This window comes from Gallus gallus, chromosome 1 (genome assembly GCF_016699485.2).
Source record: "Gallus gallus isolate bGalGal1 chromosome 1, bGalGal1.mat.broiler.GRCg7b, whole genome shotgun sequence".
In the NCBI taxonomy this organism is placed as follows: Eukaryota; Metazoa; Chordata; class Aves; order Galliformes; family Phasianidae; genus Gallus; species Gallus gallus.
Genome location: NC_052532.1, coordinates 115,928,526 through 115,945,683, shown reverse-complemented (window position 1 = coordinate 115,945,683; position 17,158 = coordinate 115,928,526). Strand labels below are relative to the sequence as shown.

The 17,158-nt window shown below is 56.4% G+C and overlaps 1 protein-coding gene across 2 annotated transcripts; it reads left to right on the top strand.

The window, feature by feature from the left end:
* The first annotated feature begins 5,075 nt into the window (after window positions 1-5,075).
* On the top strand, window positions 5,076-16,151 carry LOC101747311 (maestro heat-like repeat-containing protein family member 2B). 2 transcript variants are annotated; one of them, XM_040649808.2, is made up of 31 exons: window positions 5,076-5,323; window positions 5,619-5,740; window positions 5,899-6,021; window positions 6,164-6,329; window positions 6,466-6,564; window positions 6,756-6,907; window positions 7,271-7,414; window positions 7,946-8,038; window positions 8,321-8,390; window positions 8,506-8,619; window positions 8,705-8,778; window positions 9,111-9,230; window positions 9,376-9,483; window positions 9,673-9,832; window positions 9,960-10,000; window positions 10,239-10,380; window positions 10,780-10,832; window positions 11,155-11,262; window positions 11,560-11,679; window positions 11,878-12,000; window positions 12,123-12,278; window positions 12,500-12,622; window positions 12,934-13,013; window positions 13,437-13,572; window positions 13,689-13,781; window positions 14,180-14,266; window positions 14,436-14,559; window positions 14,762-14,871; window positions 15,335-15,487; window positions 15,744-15,905; window positions 16,098-16,151. In XM_040649808.2, the coding sequence occupies exons 1-30, from the start codon at window positions 5,299-5,301 to the stop codon at window positions 15,891-15,893; spliced, it is 3,369 nt and encodes a 1,122-aa protein (XP_040505742.1). In that variant the 5' UTR covers window positions 5,076-5,298; the 3' UTR covers window positions 15,894-15,905; window positions 16,098-16,151. The 2 variants fall into 2 exon arrangements, with proteins under 2 accessions (XP_040505742.1, XP_040505739.1); XM_040649805.2 differs by having other exon boundaries at window positions 5,077-5,323; window positions 16,061-16,151.
* Window positions 16,152-17,158: the final 1,007 nt, after the last annotated feature.

The window sequence follows — 17,158 nt, the reverse complement described above, 5'->3', positions numbered from 1 at the left end:
TACTGGTACCTGGTGTTGGTCTTGCCCAGATACAAGTCTCTACGCTTGCCCTTGTTGTCTTTCATTTGATTTCTCCCTGCCCAACTCTCCATCCTGTCTAGGTCTTGCTGGGTGGCAGCACAGCCTTCTAGCGTGTCAGCCACTTCTCCCAGTTTTGTGCCATCAGCAAGCTTGCTAACAGTGCACTCTACTCCCTCATCCAAATCATTGATGAATATATTGAATAGTACTGGTCCCAGTACCAACCCTTGAGGAACTACAAGTCTCCAGCTAGACTCACTCTGTCCCACTGACCACAACTCTCTTTCCTTCAGCTGGTTCACAGTCCACCTCACTGCTCAATCATCCAGACCACACTTCCTCAGTTTAGCTGCGAGGATGCTGTGGGAGACGGTGTCAGATGCTCTACTAAAATCAAGATAGACCACATCCACAGCTTTACCATCATCTACCCACCTGGTTACCTCTTCATAAAAAGCTATCAAGTTGGTCAAGCATGACTTCCCCTTGGTGAAGCCATGCTGACTGCCCCTAATGACCCTCTTATCCGTGATATGCCTAGAGGCAGTGCCAAGGATAAGTTTTTCCATCACCTTTCCAGGGATGGAGGTGAGGCTGATCAGTCTATAGTGTCTTGCTCCCCACAACTTACCAAAGATAACGGAGAGTGGCCTAGCAATGACTTCTGCCAGCTCCCTCAGCACCCACAGGTGCATCACATCAGGACCACGGATGTCTAGGTTGTTTAATTGCTCCTTAACCCAGTCCTCAACAACTGAGGCAAACTCCTCCTTGATCCTGACTTCCTCTGGGGCCTCAGGGGTACAGGGCTCCTCAGGACAGCCTCCAGCAGTATAGACAGAGACAGAGAAGGCACTCAGTAACACTGTCTTCTCTGTATCTTCTGTCACTAGGGCAGTCGTGCGTGCGTGTGTGTGCGTGTCTGCACGCATGCACACGTGCACACCTGTTTGTGTGAGTGCATGCGCCCAGTGGCAGCAAGGCTCAGACTTGCTCCCAGCTGCCCAGGGCCATGCAGCCCCTTAATGCCAACATCTCTGCCATCCAGATACAGGCTGCCAGACTTTTGGAAAGAAATCCTGCTTTAACTCACTTTGAAAATGGTTCCACAGAGTCAAGCTGTAATCCCTCTTGAAACCTCTTCACATTCTCAGCCACAAAACTGTCCCCACCATGAGCTATGCCTTTTCACCAGTGATGAAGTAGAGCCTGCATACCGTGCTTGTAACAATCTGCAGCAGCGGAGGTGACCTACTGTTGCTATTGCCACTGCCCACCACCTCACCGTGCTCACATCCACTGCTTGGTATTCTTCAATGCTCCGTGTGCGTCGATGAATGTCAGTGGGTGACATTTTTTCCACATGGAGGAGTTCAGTGACACACCTCTGCTTCACGTGCACTTCCACGTCAGACCCATTGTGTCAGACTGCCCCTCTGCTGCCATCTGTCGCACGGCAATAACGTCATGGAATACCGGTGGGAAGGTTCGGCCCCTACTGCCACACCACCAGCATCCGCCTCTGACGTCATGGGCCAACACCATACAATGAGAGGCATTACTTTCAGAGCAGCCCTCAGAAAGTGCATCAGATAACATAATAAGTAACAAAACTTATTTTAATTTTTTTAAAAATTTTTTACTGTTTAATAAAGAGAACAGACTTTAGATTGCAGCTCTACATGTTCCATTTGAAAATCACCCAGTAATCTATGTATCAGCCAGTATTTATGTCATCGGAAAATGGAGCTGCAAAGAAACAAAGAAGTGGATGAATTTTTGGCAGTCTTGAAACTTATTCTCTAATTCCTGTAGCAAAACGGAAAGCACAGCTGCGTATTTTTTGCGCTAGGGGCTGACCTGCAGGAGAGGAGCTCTGCAGAGAAGGACCTGGGTGTCCCTATGGACAGCAGGCTGGCCATGAGCCTGCAGTGTGCCCTTGCAGCCAAGAAGGCCAATGGTACCCCGGGGCATGTCAAAAAGAGCGCGGCCAGCAACTTGAGGGGGGTGATCCAGGACACTTTTCTGCTCAGCCTCCTGTAGGGAATTGCTTTGAGCAGGGCGGTTGGTCTCAACGATCTCCAGAGATTCCTTCACACTTTCTAAGTTTCAAAACGAGAATGGTGTGAAATACGGTGTCAAATGCCTCGCTGAAGTCAAGGCACACAACATCCACTGCTCTCCCCCCGCCTACCCAGCCAGTGATGACATCAGAGAAGGCTGTCGGGTTGGTTAAGCATGACTTCCCCTTGGTAGATCCACGTTGACTGCGCCCCATAGCCGCCTTCTCTTCCAATTGCTTGGAGAGGGTATCCAGAACAGCGGATAAAAGTATGCCCACTGATCTCAGGATCTCGTCCAATCACTGTGGGGGATGGGAGAAAGCCAGGAAGCTTTGCAGCAAGCAGGCCCCGGGGGGTTCTTCCAAAGAGGTTTCTTCCCCTCTCGGGGAATTCCTCCATGTCACGGAGTTATCTAGATCCATCCGTGTCTGTGACAGGGAAACAGCAGGCCCGCCGGCCCACCGGCTCAAAAAGGGAAAGGGAGTGTGTAGGGAGATGGGAGCTGGGCCCAAAGACAGAACAGTGGCAACCATCTAAGGAATACAGTTATTTTCATATCACGTTAATTTTACTAAATATGAGATCAGAATGCAAGATAACACAATATAGTACAATATAATTGGAATTGAGACTAATAAATCAAATAAAATGAGACAGAGTCCAAAGCCAAAGGCCTTGCTCGGAATTGAAGGTGAAACAGCTGGGGAGCACAGCCACACACTGCCAGGCAGTGAGAGCAAGAGAGCAAGTCCTGTGACCTGGGGGTCTTATCTTCCCCTCTGAACGCAAAGTCCTCTGGGGTATGTAGTTCTTGCTCTCTTCTGAGAACCAGGTATCCAGAAAGTTGTCAGTCCACAGAACCCTTGTCAGTCCCATTAACTCTTTAATCCCCCATGCTTTTCATGATGCTATGATGTGGAATAGTGATAACAAAAATCATAAAACCATGACGCTCTGTCAAAGATTTCTTTTCTTTGGCAGTTCTTCTCCCCAGTCCTTTGTTTAGTGAGGGCCTCTTATCCCCAGTTTCTCAGTTTTTTGTCTTCTTCTTCTTTTCTCTCTGTTAGCATGGCACACCTGCCCCAACACATAAGCCAGCAGGGAGTGGTGCCTGCGTTGCCACGCGCAAGCATTATCACCTTTTGCAGTGGTCAGCTCTTTCAAGCCACACCCCCTGAACAAGACTGCTGGTCCTTCTGCTTATCTTTACAATCATAAGCAGAAGTATTGTGGCGCGGTGACGCCCACCACTTGCCCCCCTAGATAATTCACGGTTGTCAGTTAGAGTCTTATCACAAGAAAGGCCTCACAAAGCAAACTTTGAGCCAAAAAAAAAACCCAGTTTTGTCTTTCACAACTGATCTTAAGCTCGGAAGAAGTGGAGTTAAAGGGCCAATGAGCTCTCATGGGCCCCCTTACCTTCTAACACACTAGCCCGTGGGATACCTTCAAGTAGGCTCTCCTGAAGTCCAGGGTAGCACTCCTACTTATTGCTTTGATTCTTCCACACAAGATCTTGAACGCTACTACCTCATGATCGCTGCATCCCAACCTGCCCCCAGCCTTCTCACCCCCTACCAGCCCTTCCTCGCTGCTAAAAACAAGGTCAAGTAGCACATCCCTCCACATCAGATCCCCCACCACCTGCGTCAGAAAGTAATCACCAATACACTGCAGGAACTGCCTGGACCTTGTGTGCCTGGCTTTGTTACTTTGCCAACTAATATCAGGATGGTTGAAGTCCGCCATAGGAACGAGTGCCGGGGGTGGCAAGGCTACTTCCAGCTGTTTGTAAAAGGCCTCATCCACTTCCTCCTCCTGATCAGGTGGCCTGTAGCACACACCCACAACAGTGTCACCTATGTTAGCCCGCCCCTTAATTCTTACCCACAAGCTATCCACTTGTTCATCCTCCTCCCCCCCACAGTGGAGCTCAATGCATTCTAGCAGTTTCTCACATAAAGAGCAAGTCCACCACCTCACCTTGTCTTGCCACCCACAACAGCATGCCACTTGTGTGAGCTGTCCCACCATGTCTCTGGGATTGCAATGAGATCACATACTTGTAAGCACGCACGGATCTCTAGTTCTTTTTGTTTATTCCGCATGTGGTGTGCATTGCTATATGGGCACAGTAGGGAAGCAGAGGGTGCAGGTATCTCTAGAGGGATGCAGGAAGGTTTAAGCTGGGCTCTTGGCAATGTTATTTTCTCGGAAGAGTCCTCACAAGATCCTACTGGACAACTGGGAGGTTTTTCTACACAGTTTACTAAAAAAGACAGCATTCCCAGGCCCTTCTCTGTCACGAGGAACTCCATCCCCTTCCTCCATCAAATCTTGTTTAACGCTCTGGTAAGCAGCCCAGCCAGCTTGCTCACCAGAACACTTTGGCCCCAGCTACTCAGTCGCATTCCGTCTCATGCTCACACCTGGTCTCTCAAAGGCGTGCCCAAGATCAGGGTACACAAAACCTCGATCCTGACACCGTCCCCTCAGCCAGTAATTTACCTCCTCTGTCCTCCTCCGTCCTTCTGGGACCCAGACACCAGTCAGGAGGACAGAGGAGAGCCCCTCCTGGGAGCTCAGGAGGACAGAGGAGAACACTCCTGGCTCTCCCGATCCCTTTAGCGTCTTTCCAAGGGATGCAAAGTCCCTTTCTGATGTTCTGCCATTTCCTCATGGCATCCTCCCATGACCCTACTTGAATGACAGCAAGTGGATGGTGGTCTTCTTTGATCACATGTGGTGGAGTCTCCGTAACGTCTCTGACACGTGCCCCCAGGAGGCAGCAAAGCTCTCTGGAGAGGTTGTCTGGGCAGCAAATGGGGGCTGCAGTGCCTCCTTGTACGGAGTCCCCAGTCACTAAGCTACTGCTGAGCAATGGCACCTGGCAGCTGCTGCCTGGCAGGGGCTCTCCCTCACCCCATCACCTGAGGTGATTCCCTGATCCAGCACAGAACGTGTCCACCCCAGAGCTGAGTGCGTCACAAAAACATGCTGTGTTCTGGGGCCTGCAAGGTTGCCCTGCATGCTGGCTGGTCCCTAGCCCAGGGCACGTCATTCTCTGTGAGGTGACACTCCTCGCTGTGATGTCACAGTGACTGCCTCTTCCACCCCTGTGGCAGCGGTGGGAGCGGTGGCTCAGTCTCTTGCGAGAGGCGCAGGAAGAGGACCCAGAGAGAGCATTGTGTCTACCTGGAGATTTCCTGCTGTGATGGAGCGGCTGAGAGCCCTTCGAGGTGAGGTCCCTCCACCTCTCTGGACACCGTGACGCTGCCCGAGCGCATGTGTGCCACCAATGCCTGTTTAGGGCATGCCATCAGCGCAGTCCTTGCTCTGCTGAGTGCAGCCACCCACCGTGGTTTCCCCAGTATCCCAGCAAGGGGAAGGCTCTCTCCCCTCTCCGTGCCGACCACACATGTGCTGGCACAGCCCACCCCATGCTGTGGGGCTGGGTTTCTCCCCGAGCTGGCCGGATGCTCGGCCCTGGCTCCAAGCAACACCAGTGGCAGCTGCTCTGCTCTTTCCTTCCAGGTCTCTTTGCCTGTGTGGGCTGTATGCCCAGAGGTACACGTCGCAGGGCCAGAGGCAGGGTGGCAAGCCCTGTCCCCGCCTGTGCCGTGACTTTGCTGCTACAGCGCCTGCAAGACAAGGAGGTGAGATGGGGACATCCAACCATCAGCCCTTGCCCTGCCCCAGTGCCACGGCCCTGTGGGTGCCAGGCCCTGGCAGCACATCGGCATAGCAATGGGTGGCAGCGGGCGGCTCCCCGGAAAGAAGGGCAAAGCAAAACGTGACTGATCCCTGTCCCCAGGGTGACCGAGCGCAGGCGTACTGCGAGCTGGAGCACGTCCTGCGGGAAGGTGACAGCCGCCCGCCGTGCGGAGTGGTGAACCGGCTGCTGGCTGAGGTGTCCCAGGACCTGACGGCAGCCCAGGTGAGGGGTCACTCCCAAAGGCGGCAAAGGGAGCCGCCTGCCCGCGCTGGTGTTCTGCTGGCGGACAGCAGGGGCTTAGCCCTTCCAAGGGAAGGCCTCAGGCAGTCTCCTGTGCCGCGTGTCACCAGTCACTCTTTTTCAGGGCGTGCCTGACAGTGTGAGGATGGCTGCCAGCAATGTCCTGGTGGCTCTGGCCCGGACACACTTCAGCTTGGTGATGGCCGAGCTCCAGGGCCACCTGAAGGCCGTGGGGGAGATGTCCAAGGAGTTTGTGCTCCTCACCCTGAGCAAACTGTTCACCAGCTACGGTAGAGTGCCCTCAGCCTCCTGAAAGGGTCTCTCCCCTCTGCGCGTGATCTGCGTTGAGCTGGGGGATGCAGGGCTGCAGCCCCTCCTCCCTCGCTGCCGGGGCTCTGACCATGGCCTTCTCCTTCCCCTGTGCAGCTCCACAGTGCATCTCCTTCGTGTGGCTGATGCTGGCCGGCCTGCGCAGTGTGGTGGGCTGGGTGAGAGGCGGCCGGACCCTGCGCATTGCTTGTGCTGGTGAGTGCCGGCCCCAGAGCAGGGGGGCTCAGGACAGCCCTTGCACCTCGCCCTGCTGCAGGCTCTCACAGGCTCCCTCTTCTCTCAGTCTCTCATCTTTTTCTTTTTTTCTTTTTAATTAATTATTCGGTTTTTTGTTTGTTTTGTTTGTTTTGTTTTGTTTTGTTTTGTTTTGTTTTGTTTTTCTTCAGTTGTGAAACAATGGCTGGAAGGAGTCAAGGTTCACTTGTGCTCTGGAAAGCAATGCCCCTGGCCTGCCATGGAGATCCAGCAGATCTACCAGAATCTTTCCCAGCTCTTCTGCACTGTGCTGAGGAACTGGCAGGACTGCAAGGAGGAAAAGGTGAGCAGTGCTGTGTTCCCAGCCCGGGATGGCAGCGGGGACATCCGTGTCGGCAGCTCTGCCTGTGCCCAGCGGGCTGAGAGCAGAAGGGTGATGAGAAGGAGCGGGCTGGCTCTGCAAAGGGCCCCAAACTGGCTTTGTGCTTGGGGCTGGATCTCCCTGCCAGGAAGCAGCCCCATGTCACAACCTTGTGGCAGGGATAGCTGGGGATGAAGGTGTGGGGAAAAGCTCCCTGCCCTCCAGAGAGAGCCCGTCTCCTACTGGGCACGGGGGTATGGGAAAGGGGAAGGGAAAGAGAAAGCCCTCCTGTAGGAAGGGCAGACGTTCAGTCTGTGATGCTGGGCCTCTGCCATCCCTCTCCAGGACAAACAGGCTGTCCTCGGGGCTGTGGCTGCCATGATGGCTGTCCTCCTTCAAGAAGAGCTGTGCCGAGAGCACGTTTGGGAGCAGCTTCTCTGGCTCGTGCACCCGTATCAGGAGGTCCAAGACACCTGCAGGGTGACCAAGGTGAGACGTTTTGCGGGGCTCAGTGTGGATGTGGGGCTTGTGCAAGTGCCACGAGGGGTCAGCGGGATGCAGGGAGGAGGCCAGGAGCCCTTGGAGAAAGACGGAATAGGTGTCCAAGGGAGGTCTGAGGCTTCCTGAGCTCTTCCGTCAAGGAAGGAACAACCCGGACAGGAGCCCGAAGGGAGCCAGGAGTCACCGCGGCCCACCTCCTGGGGCTGGGAGGCTTCACCAGCACCACCGCTGTTGGGCTCTGGTGCCTGAGGAGCTCTGTGCTAACAACCAGGGGGACCACGTCCAGTTGCATCTGATGGGGGAGAAGAGGGCTGCTGGGTGGGAAATGCCTGCAACCGATGCCCAAACAGGGCTCGGTTGAGAGCAGAGGGACTCTCTTGCTGCTGCTGGGAGGCGGGGACAAACCAGAACGCCTGTGCGGGAGCTCTCCCAGCGGACAAACCAGTGGGAATCGCTTTCTCTGCTCCCAAGTGGCTAGACGTGGCTTCAGCCCTTCCTTCCTCTCCTGGTCTCTTGCAGAGCCTCAGTATCTTCCTGGAGGCCTTAGAGGGAGTTCAATCTGTCATCCCCAAGGACAAGTTTCTGGCCATCACCAGTGCCGTGTTCTACCAGGTAAGGGGAGCCTATCCTTGCGCCCAAAGCAGCTTCCCTCTTGGCTAAGTCTCAGGAGGACTGCAAAGCTCCGAGCCTCTGACGGCTGCTCAGTCTCAGCTCCTGCATGCCCGTGGCTGCCCCAGATCCATGTGTGTGCCCCCAGGGATGCTGTGGGTCAGGCTGTGTTTTGTCTGCATGTCCTCTTACTGGGAGTGCCAAGGGAGATGAGAGCTGGCAGCACAGTTTCTTTTCCATCCTCAGTACTGATACAATTTTCTCCAATGGACCTTGTTCCCACAGCTCTCTGATGACACCAAGGAGCACAGCGAGGCAGACAGAGCAGAGCTGGCCCACTGCATCCTGCTGCAGGGTAAGGAGAGGAGCCTTGGCGATGCTTGGCGGTGCCCTGGCCAAAACCTCTCTCACAAACCTCCGGAATGGGTGCGAGTTTCTTGCTAACACAGTGCGGGATTTCCTCCCCGCAGCCCGGATCTGCCCAGAGGAAACGGTCCAGTTTCTGCAGTCACAGCTGGGCGCTGACAGGGAGGCTGGATGCGTGGCAGCCCTGGGTCTGCTCGCTGCTCTGGCTCGCTCTGATGGTCAGTACCACAGGTCGGGACTTCCAGGGATCCCTTTTGCCATCTGGGCTGTGCCTCCATGCATGCTTCTGCACATCTCTTGCAGAGCCCACGATGACCGAGAAGCTGCCCCAGGTTGTGGACGCTGTGCAGTGTCTGTGCAGCGACCCCAGGATCCAGGTGAGCTGATTTGGGAAAGGAAAGCGCTGTCGGGGTGGTGATGCTGCTGCCAACACAGGCAGGGCTGGGGTGCCCAGGGAGGTGCTGGGGCACTGTCCACATGGTTGCGATGGCTCCTGTGGGGAGAGCAGGCAGAGTGGAGCGGTCAGGTCCCTGTGCAGTGCATGGAAAGTGCACAGCCTGGTGCTAAGGCCTGGCCCTCACCTGAGGAGACAAGGCTTCTCCTCTGCTCTTGTTGTCTCTGCTCATGCCCAAAGGGCTGCCCCAGTGAGCCGGTGGCTTCCCTTTGCCTTCTGAGCAGGAAAATCAAACCCACAATTGACTCCTGACAGGTGAGGAGGGCCGTTCTGCACTTCATCAAGGATGTGCTCAGTGCTAACGCCCGGAGCTGCTCAGCCTGGGATGTGGTGGGGCACATCTTCCGTGAGTTCAGCCGCACCACGGGAAGAAGGGTAAGGACACCGGGCAGCAGCTTCCTTTGGAAGACCCGTGCTGCTCAGAGGCTGGCACAGAAGCACTGGTGGGGCCACACCTGAGCCTCCTGAGAGGCTCCTGAGAACTCAGAGTAACCGGTGTTCCCACAACACTGTTGTGCAGGCAGCCGGAGACCTTTCTGCCCAGGAAGCCCAGGAAGAAGGAGCTCTCCAAGAGCTGTGTATGGACATCCTGGGGTCACTGGATGTCTCTGCGAGCGGGATGACCAAAGTGAGTCACAATCTGACCTGCTGCCACTCCTTGCCTTCACACCACGTGTTCCTCATCCCATTCCAACACCCCCGGTCTCTCCTCCAGTGTGCTCTAAAACACACAAGACTCAGGGAAATTCACAGAGTCCTCTTCATCTCTGAGCGGAGGCAGGAATGCTGACACGCTCAACCGCCTCGTTCCCTACAGCTCCTGTGGCCCCGGCTGCTGCTGTACGTGGTGCCAGCCCAGTACACCGGCATGCTGATCCCGGTCTCCCGCTGCGTCCAAGCGCTGGCTGAGAGAGGGGACCTGATGGTGCGGGAGATAGAAGACCTGGATCCCCATTTCCTCAGCTCCATGTTTCAAGGTAGGAGCAGAAACTCCCCCAGTGAGCTCTGTTGACCCGTGACAGCACCAAGAATGGACAGCGGAGGTGCACGTGGGGGAGCACAGCATGTCTCGGCATCTCACTCAGCACTTCATTCTCCCCACAGGCCCACTGCTGACTCCCCAGACACTGCTGGCACGCCTGCTGGTGAGTAGATGCTCCAGAGGCCGGTGCCATGAGCCCCGAGGAGGAAGCAGCATGGCCGAGCATGCCAGCGCCTGCCTCACCCATGGGGATGCCATTCTCTTCACGGGCTTGCAGCACCATGGGCAAAGTTGCTGGCTGCTCCTTGCCTGCCAGGGCAGAGCCAAGCTGCGCTTCCCTCCTGGGAGAAGCTGCTGCTCTTGCTGCAGAAGTGACCCTGCTTCTCCTTGCTCTCACTCAGGTGGTGGCAGGGAGCCCTTTTGCAGGCAGCGAACTCCAAGCCGCTGCCTTGCTCCTCATGCTGAGCCTCCACGGCAAAATCCACAGAGCTGTGGGGGCCATGTGGGCCACTGAGATCCCCCTGCTGCTGCAGTGCCTCCAAGGTAAAGTGCGGGTGGGGAGGGAGGGGCGGAGGCAGGGAAGGGGGGGAGTGAAAATGGAGCTCTGCAGCGTGGCAGAGGGGAAGCATTGCCTGCAGCCCAGCACTTGCTCTGCTGCTGTTCCCATTCCAGGGAGACAGCACTGAGGCCCGGGGACCTTTCCCCCTGGGGATCTGCCCATTCCAGGGCACAGATGGGCCCTCCACGTCCCCTCAGATAGCAGTCTTGGAGCAGTTCTGTGTTCCTGCTGGGACAGTGTTTGTGGGGAGGGACAGGTCACTGCGTAGGGTGTGCAGGTCCCAGTTTGGCAGTGCCGAGTGCCCAGGCAAACCAGGTTTGCAGCAGCTCTTCCTTTGCGGCTTGATCCCAAGCAAGGGTCTTTTGCTTCTTGTTGCTGTGCAGGGAAAAATGAGAGCTTCCTGGACTCTGCGGAGTGGGAGCAGCGCCTCCTAAAGGTACAGCATTGCCGGAAGGCACGGTGCGGAGAAGTGTCTGCCTGTCTCAAGGAGCCCCGTTCCCATACGGGACAGGAACAGCCTCTCAAACGCTGCTGTGGAGCGGCCGCACGCCTTTGTGGTGCTGCCTCTTCCTCTTTGTCCCAAGCCCAAGGGGGGTCCTAGGAGAAGAGCAGCAGGCGGCTATAAGGGAGGGACTGCTGGCAGGAGCTGGGAGAGGGACTGCTCTTCCAGTCACCTCTCCCCAGAAGACTGCGGCGATGTGGGAATGTGGGAAGAGGCAAAGGGCAAGGAAACATTGGCTTCTCCTGTTCTCCAACAGTTCCTGAGGGCGTCATTGGCTACCATGGAGGATGAGGCCTGGACCAAGGGCCTGAGCTGCGAGCTGAGCCGGTGGCTGAGCAGCTCTCTCAGCAGCTCTGGAGAAAAGGTGGGTTCCCCCCGGCTCTACCCAGCGGTGCAGCCACAGGTGCCCAACTGGGGCAGGGGCTGCAAGTGGTGCTCTGCTCACACGGGCCGCTCACGCTGCTTCCCTGGCCCGTGCCCCCCAGAGGGCCTTTCCCTGCAAACTGCCTGGGGGTGGCTAAAGCTCGGCCCTGCAGCTGCTCTCAGCGTCTCCCAGGGAGCGTGGGTCCTTCCCACCTGGCCCTCTCCCAGCAGGTCAGGCTGCTGCCACATCTCAGCTTCTTCCTTCCCTTCCCATCCCTTCTCTTCCCTTCCCATGCAGTCTTTCCTGTACAAGGCTCTGGGGACAGTGCTGGGAGCTTGTAAGGAAGTCCTCCACATCCAAGAGAAGCTCCTGCAACACCTGGAGGAAGCAAATGCAGAGGAGCCCTCTGAGGCCCAGGTGAGGTCTCTTCCCAGCCAGCTTCTGCCAGCGTCCCCGCTCTGTCCCTTGGGCAGAGCGCTTCTCCTGGCCCTGCTCCGAGCCTTTCGATCTCCTCACTGCTGCTCTTTCCCTCAGGCGAGGACCAGCCCGGCCACTGTGGCTGGCCGTACCAGCAGGCTCAGGCCTGCGCCAACTGCCCCTTGTTCTTTTGTGCAGGGAATGATCTCTCTTCTCAGCCATGCTGCTGAGAGCAACTTCCACACAGCCCTGGACACGCTCACCATGTTTGCGTCCAGGCTGTGCAGAGGCCAGAATGGGAGGATTTCCAGACGCAAGAAGGTGAAGCGTTACGCATTTCCATCTTGGCTTTCTGCTGCCTTATTTTCACTTGGGAGCCCAGGTGCATCGTGGGGCACCGGGGGCTGCTGAGCGAGTGTCTCAAGGCATTTCTTCCCACACAGATGGAGCTGGACAGCAGAAGAGCTCAGGCCACCCGCAGCGCTCTCATCCTTGCCCACGGCAGCTTGGCACTGCGTGCCTCCAAGGAACAGCTGCTCGCCCGCCTGGAGGGAGACATCGTGGGCAACATCCTGCTGCTCTACAGCTGCAGCTGCCGGGTGAGAGCTCGTAGCGTGCCAGGCTGTCTGAGCACCCAGCTGCAGCCCCTCCACGTGGGGGGATGCTGAGATGGGCCTTCTCTTTCCAAAGGTCCCTCGGGGACTGGTTTGTGCTCAGATGAAGATGCAAGCCCTTCCCTTAGCGTTGCCCCCACGTGTTCCCCTTGCAGCCCTTGGCCCTTCCCGCAGTTCAAAGAATGTTCTTCTCTCTTGGGCCTCAGGACCTGCAGAACACGCTTGCGCTGCTGCAGAGCATCACAGACTTCAGCTCTGCCTTCCAAGCAGTGGGTGACTCTGCCTGCTTTAACCCCTCCTTGAAGGGCAAGCTGCTGGAGATCCTGACGGTGAGTGCCCAGAGCCAGGGCTGTCTGTAGCGGAGTTTTGGGCTGTGCTACAAGGCTCAATTCCCCAGAGCCATACAGGTGTCCCTCAGCCACACGTCTCCAGCTGGTGGGGACCTTGTGTGCTGGCAGGCAGCAGCTGGGCAGCAGGCGAGGTCCACCAGCTGTGCAGCTGCTGCATCCTGCACTGCCTCCGTGGGAAATGCACGAGTGATGGGGCTGGTGTGGGGCAGTTGTGTCTGCCTGTGGGTCTGGCGGAAGAACTCTCGCTTTGCCCCTTGCCCACTTTGACCGTGTCTCTCTGGGACTTGCAGGACTTGCTGAAGAAGTATTGCTTGGGCACCCCTGTCTCCCCAGTGCCCCTCAAGGTGGTTCTGGCCCTGGAGCAGTTGAGGTAAGGGTGGGAGCCTCTGGGGTTGCAAGGCAGGATGGTGGATCCCCTTCTGGGTAGCTCCCGAAGGCCTGGAGGGGGCAGAGGGTCGGGAGTCACTTCTACAGGAGAGATGGCTGGGCTGCTGTGCCCAGCGAAGCTGAGGTTCTGGGAGGGAGAAAGGCCCTGGTGCTCCTGTCCCCTGGCACGGGAGAGAAGGGAGACTCGGTGTCTCCTTCCCTTCCGAGCAGGAGGTGGTTCACTGATGCCGGGGAGGAGGTGGGTGATGCTGGAACTGAAGACAGTGCTCAGCAGCTCAGGCCGGGGATGTTGGCTTTGCAGCTGTTCCGTTAGAAGAAACTCTGATGTTGTCTGAACCAGCCTGGAGAGCACTGCTAAAGGCCCTGTCTGCTTTCTCTTCCTTTTTTTGTCCTTTTTTTTGTTCAGCAAGCTGAAGCCTTCTTTAGGAAGCAAAGACATGTGTGACATGCTGAGTCTGTGCTGCAAGAATATTGTGACACACCCTTCAGCGGAGATGATGCTGAAGATCAGGAAGTCACAGCAAGCAGCTCAGTACCTGCAGGTAACCTGCCGTGACTTTCACAGCCACCTCTTGGTTGGAGCCCTTCCTCGGCACACACAACCTATGCTCTGGCAGCAACCATGATGCCACAGCTCAATCCCCTCTTCTGCTTTCAGCTTCTGCAAACGTCACTGAAAGCTCTGGGCCGGCTCATGGTGGTCCTGCTCGAGACAGAGACCACCAGTGGCTTCTTCCAGAACACAGTCCATGTGAGTACATGTGGGTCAAGGGAGGAAGCAAGCATGGTGCCTGTCGGTAGCGGAGGCAGAGATCTGGGGACTGAGAGGACAACGAGAGGGGATCTCTTGCTGACATGCCAGCTCACTGCAAGCTCAGAAATGGGCAGAGAAATGGGCCCTGCAGGGAGAAAGGCAGAAGCAGCCCTTGGCAGGCCACAGCCAAGGAAAAGCTCCTGGGTTAGGAGGCAGGAGTGTCTGCAGAGAGCAGGGGCAGCAGTGCCGGTGCTCAGCGAGGTGGGGGGCTGCGTGGAGCCACAGGGCAGGCCCTGAGGGAAAGTGCTGGGAAATGAGGGACTGGGAGAGGGCTGGCATGAAGGGAAAGAAAAGATGTCCGCAGTGATACAGATGCTCTGTCCCACGTCCTGCAGAGATCAATGACGTCAGGCAACATGTGGGAGCGCAAGAGGGCCCTGCAGACCTGCTCCCAGCTGCTGGCTGCTTGTGAAGAGCGTGGAGTGAGTAAAGAGCCCCGCCACATGCCCCTGCTCCCTCCCCAGTGCCCCTGAGCTCGCTCCACTCAGCTGTGCATGCTGTGACACCCACCCCGTGGGGAAGGCACAGGCGGGAGAAGCTAGGGAGAGCTGGGGCTGCCTACAGCTTTTTTCCTGCCTCTCATCCCTGCAGAGAGCAGACGCCTGCAAGCACTTTGGCTCCTTGGTGGGATTGCTGGTGCCTCTGATGTGTGACCCCATGCCCACATCCCGCCAGTTGGCTGTCACCTGTCTGAGCTCCCTTCTCCAAATCCAAGGTGAGTAGAGCGGGCGTGAGCCAGCCCTCTGCTCTCCTCCTCAGCACTACCAGAACCCCACGGACTGGGCCCAGTTTACAGGAGGGAGAGGCACCGTGCGCAGCTCTCTTCTCCTCTCCACCCTGGCCTCTGTCTCTCCCCTGTGGAAAGCGGTTCCGTTTCCAGAAGCATGACTTCCCTTTTCTCCCTGTGCTCTTTCCAGCCAAGGCGACCAACAGAGTCATCCAGACAGGAGACATCGGGAGCCTGTGTGAGGGGCTGAATGACTGCAGCACCGTCTGTCAGCTCCAGACCTCTTCCAAAATCGCGCGGGTAAGTGGACCCAAAAAGGGGTGGTGCGATCTCAGTGCGTAGGCTTTTGCACGTCCCTCTGCTCCCCCCAGCCTCTCACACCGTTTCCAGAATGAGCTGTCACCCTGAGATCACTTTTCTCAGCAAGTAGCAGGAGGCACTGAGCTACGTCTGACCTTAAGGCACCCCACGCAAGGAGCTGATTCTATGACACGTGTGTGTGTGACTGTGTGTGCGCGCGTGTGACTGTGGCTGCTGGGAGGTGTAGCCTTTGCATGTAAGCAAACAGCATGGGTGGAGAAGCTGAGAGAAGGCTCAACCACCTTATGTATAAACAGCACAGTAAGGACAGCAGGAGCGTTGTGATTGCCACCTGAATGACTGGCAAGCTGCTGAACTAAGAATGCCCTCAAGACTGCTTTATGTTTGGAAGAGCTGCTGCAGAGCAGTGATGGGATCTCTCCTGCTTCTCATTTCTCTGCAGATTGTGTGCAGAAGCTTCTCCCTGGAACACACCATAGATTTCATGATGGCCATCAAGGACACCTTCCGGAAGGCCAAAGGAATGCGTGTGCGTGCTGCTGGGAAGTGGATGATCACCTTTCTGCAGATGCATGGAAAGGACATCTGTCGGGATGTAAGAGACTTTCTTCCACGAGTCTTGGACTTTTGTTGGCTGTTGCACTACACCTTGTGCCGTTTGCCTCTTGTGCTAAAGAAGCACAGCCTGAGCGCAGAGCCAGGGCTTGGACAGGGTGACCGGTGTGAAATGTAGGCTTAGGCCTTGGCGGCATGTCAAGGGAGCAGGCACCGTTCATGTGCTGAATGTCCATGATTAGGTCCTGCAGAGTCAAGGATGCAGCAAGTCATTCTTTCTCCCCTTCTTCTTTCAGCTTGATCTTTCACCGATCATCTACATCCTGCGCAGCTGCATGTCGTCCCTGCAGCACAGCACGAACATGCCATTCCTGTGCCAGGCGGTGGCCATCCTCACCCGCTGTCACACAGACATCACAATTGACAGCTTCTTCCACAGGCGTTGAGCCCACAGACAGGTACTGGCACTCCTGCCTTTGCTACTGTTGCGGTCCCAGTTGTAGCTTGCCTCTGCCAGAGGGTTCCTGGGAGGACGCAGCTTTCCTTCTTTCCTCTCAAAGTCTGTTTGAGTTGAAAATTACTCAGTCGTGACTTGAGACTCTCCTTTTTCTAGCGAGACATGGAGGAGAGTAAGAGAGTTTTCTCTTCAGTGGTGCAGCAGGGAGAAGACAAGACAAGACAAGACAAGAAAGGAAAAAAGAGGAGAGAAGAGGAGAGAAGAGAAGAGAAGAGAAGAGAAGAGAAGAGAAGAGAAGAGAAGAGAAGAGAAGAGAAGAGAAGAGAAGAGAAGAGAAGAGAAGAGAAGAGAAGAGAAGAGAAGAGAAGAGAAGAGAAGAGAAGAGAAGAGAAGAGAAGAGAAGAGAAGAGAAGAGAAGAGAAGAGAAGAGAAGAGAAGAGAGAGGGGAAGGGAAGAGAAAGAAGAGAAGAGAGGGAAAAGAAAAGAAAAGGAAGGGAAAAGAAAAGAAAAGGAAGGGAAGGGAAGGGAAGGGAAGGGAAGGGAAGGGAAGGGAAGGGAAGGGAAGGGAAGGGAAGGGAAGGGAAGGGAAGGGAAGGGAAGGGAAGGGAAGGGAAGGGAGGGGAGGGGAGGGGAGGGGAGGGGAGGGGAGGGGAGGGGAGGGGAGAGGAGAGGAGAGGAGAGGAGAGGAGAGGAGAGGAGAGGAGAGGAGAGGAGAGGAGAGGAGAGGAGAGGAGAGGAGAGGAGAGGAGAGGAGAGGAGAGGAGAGGAGAGGAGAGGAGAGGAGAGGAGAGGAGGGGAGAGGAGGGGAGAGGAGGGGAGAGGAGGGGAGAGGAGGGGAGAGGAGGGGAGAGGAGAGGAGAGGAGAGGAGAGGAGAGGAGAGGAGAGGAGAGGAGAGGAGAGGAGAGGAGAGGAGAGGAGAGGAGAGGAGAGGAGAGGAGAGGAGAGGAGAGGAGAGGAGAGGAGAGGAGAGGAGAGGAGAGGAGAGGAGAGGAGAGGAGAGGAGAGGAGAGGAGAGGAGAGGAGAGGAGAGGAGAGGAGAGGAGAGGAGAGGAGAGGAGGGGAGAGGAGAGGAGAGGAGGGGAAGAAGAGAGAGAGGGAGAGGGAGAGGGAGAGGGAGAGGGAGAGGGAGAGGGAGAGGGAGAGGGAGAGGGAGAGGGAGAGGGAGAGGGAGAGGGAGAGGAGAAGGAAAGGGAGAGGGAGAGGACAGGGAGAGGGAGAGGGAGAGGGAGAAAAGAGAAGAGAAGAAGAAAAGA

Bases quoted from the DNA above. Each gene is read 5' to 3' on its own strand.
- LOC101747311 (XM_040649808.2), top strand. From the start codon at position 5,299: ATGGAGCGGCTGAGAGCCCTTCGAG. The intron at 10,833-11,154 runs GTACAGCATTGC...GTTCTCCAACAG, and splicing joins GGGAGCAGCGCCTCCTAAAG to TTCCTGAGGGCGTCATTGGC. The intron at 15,488-15,743 runs GTAAGAGACTTT...TTCTTCTTTCAG, and splicing joins GAAAGGACATCTGTCGGGAT to CTTGATCTTTCACCGATCAT.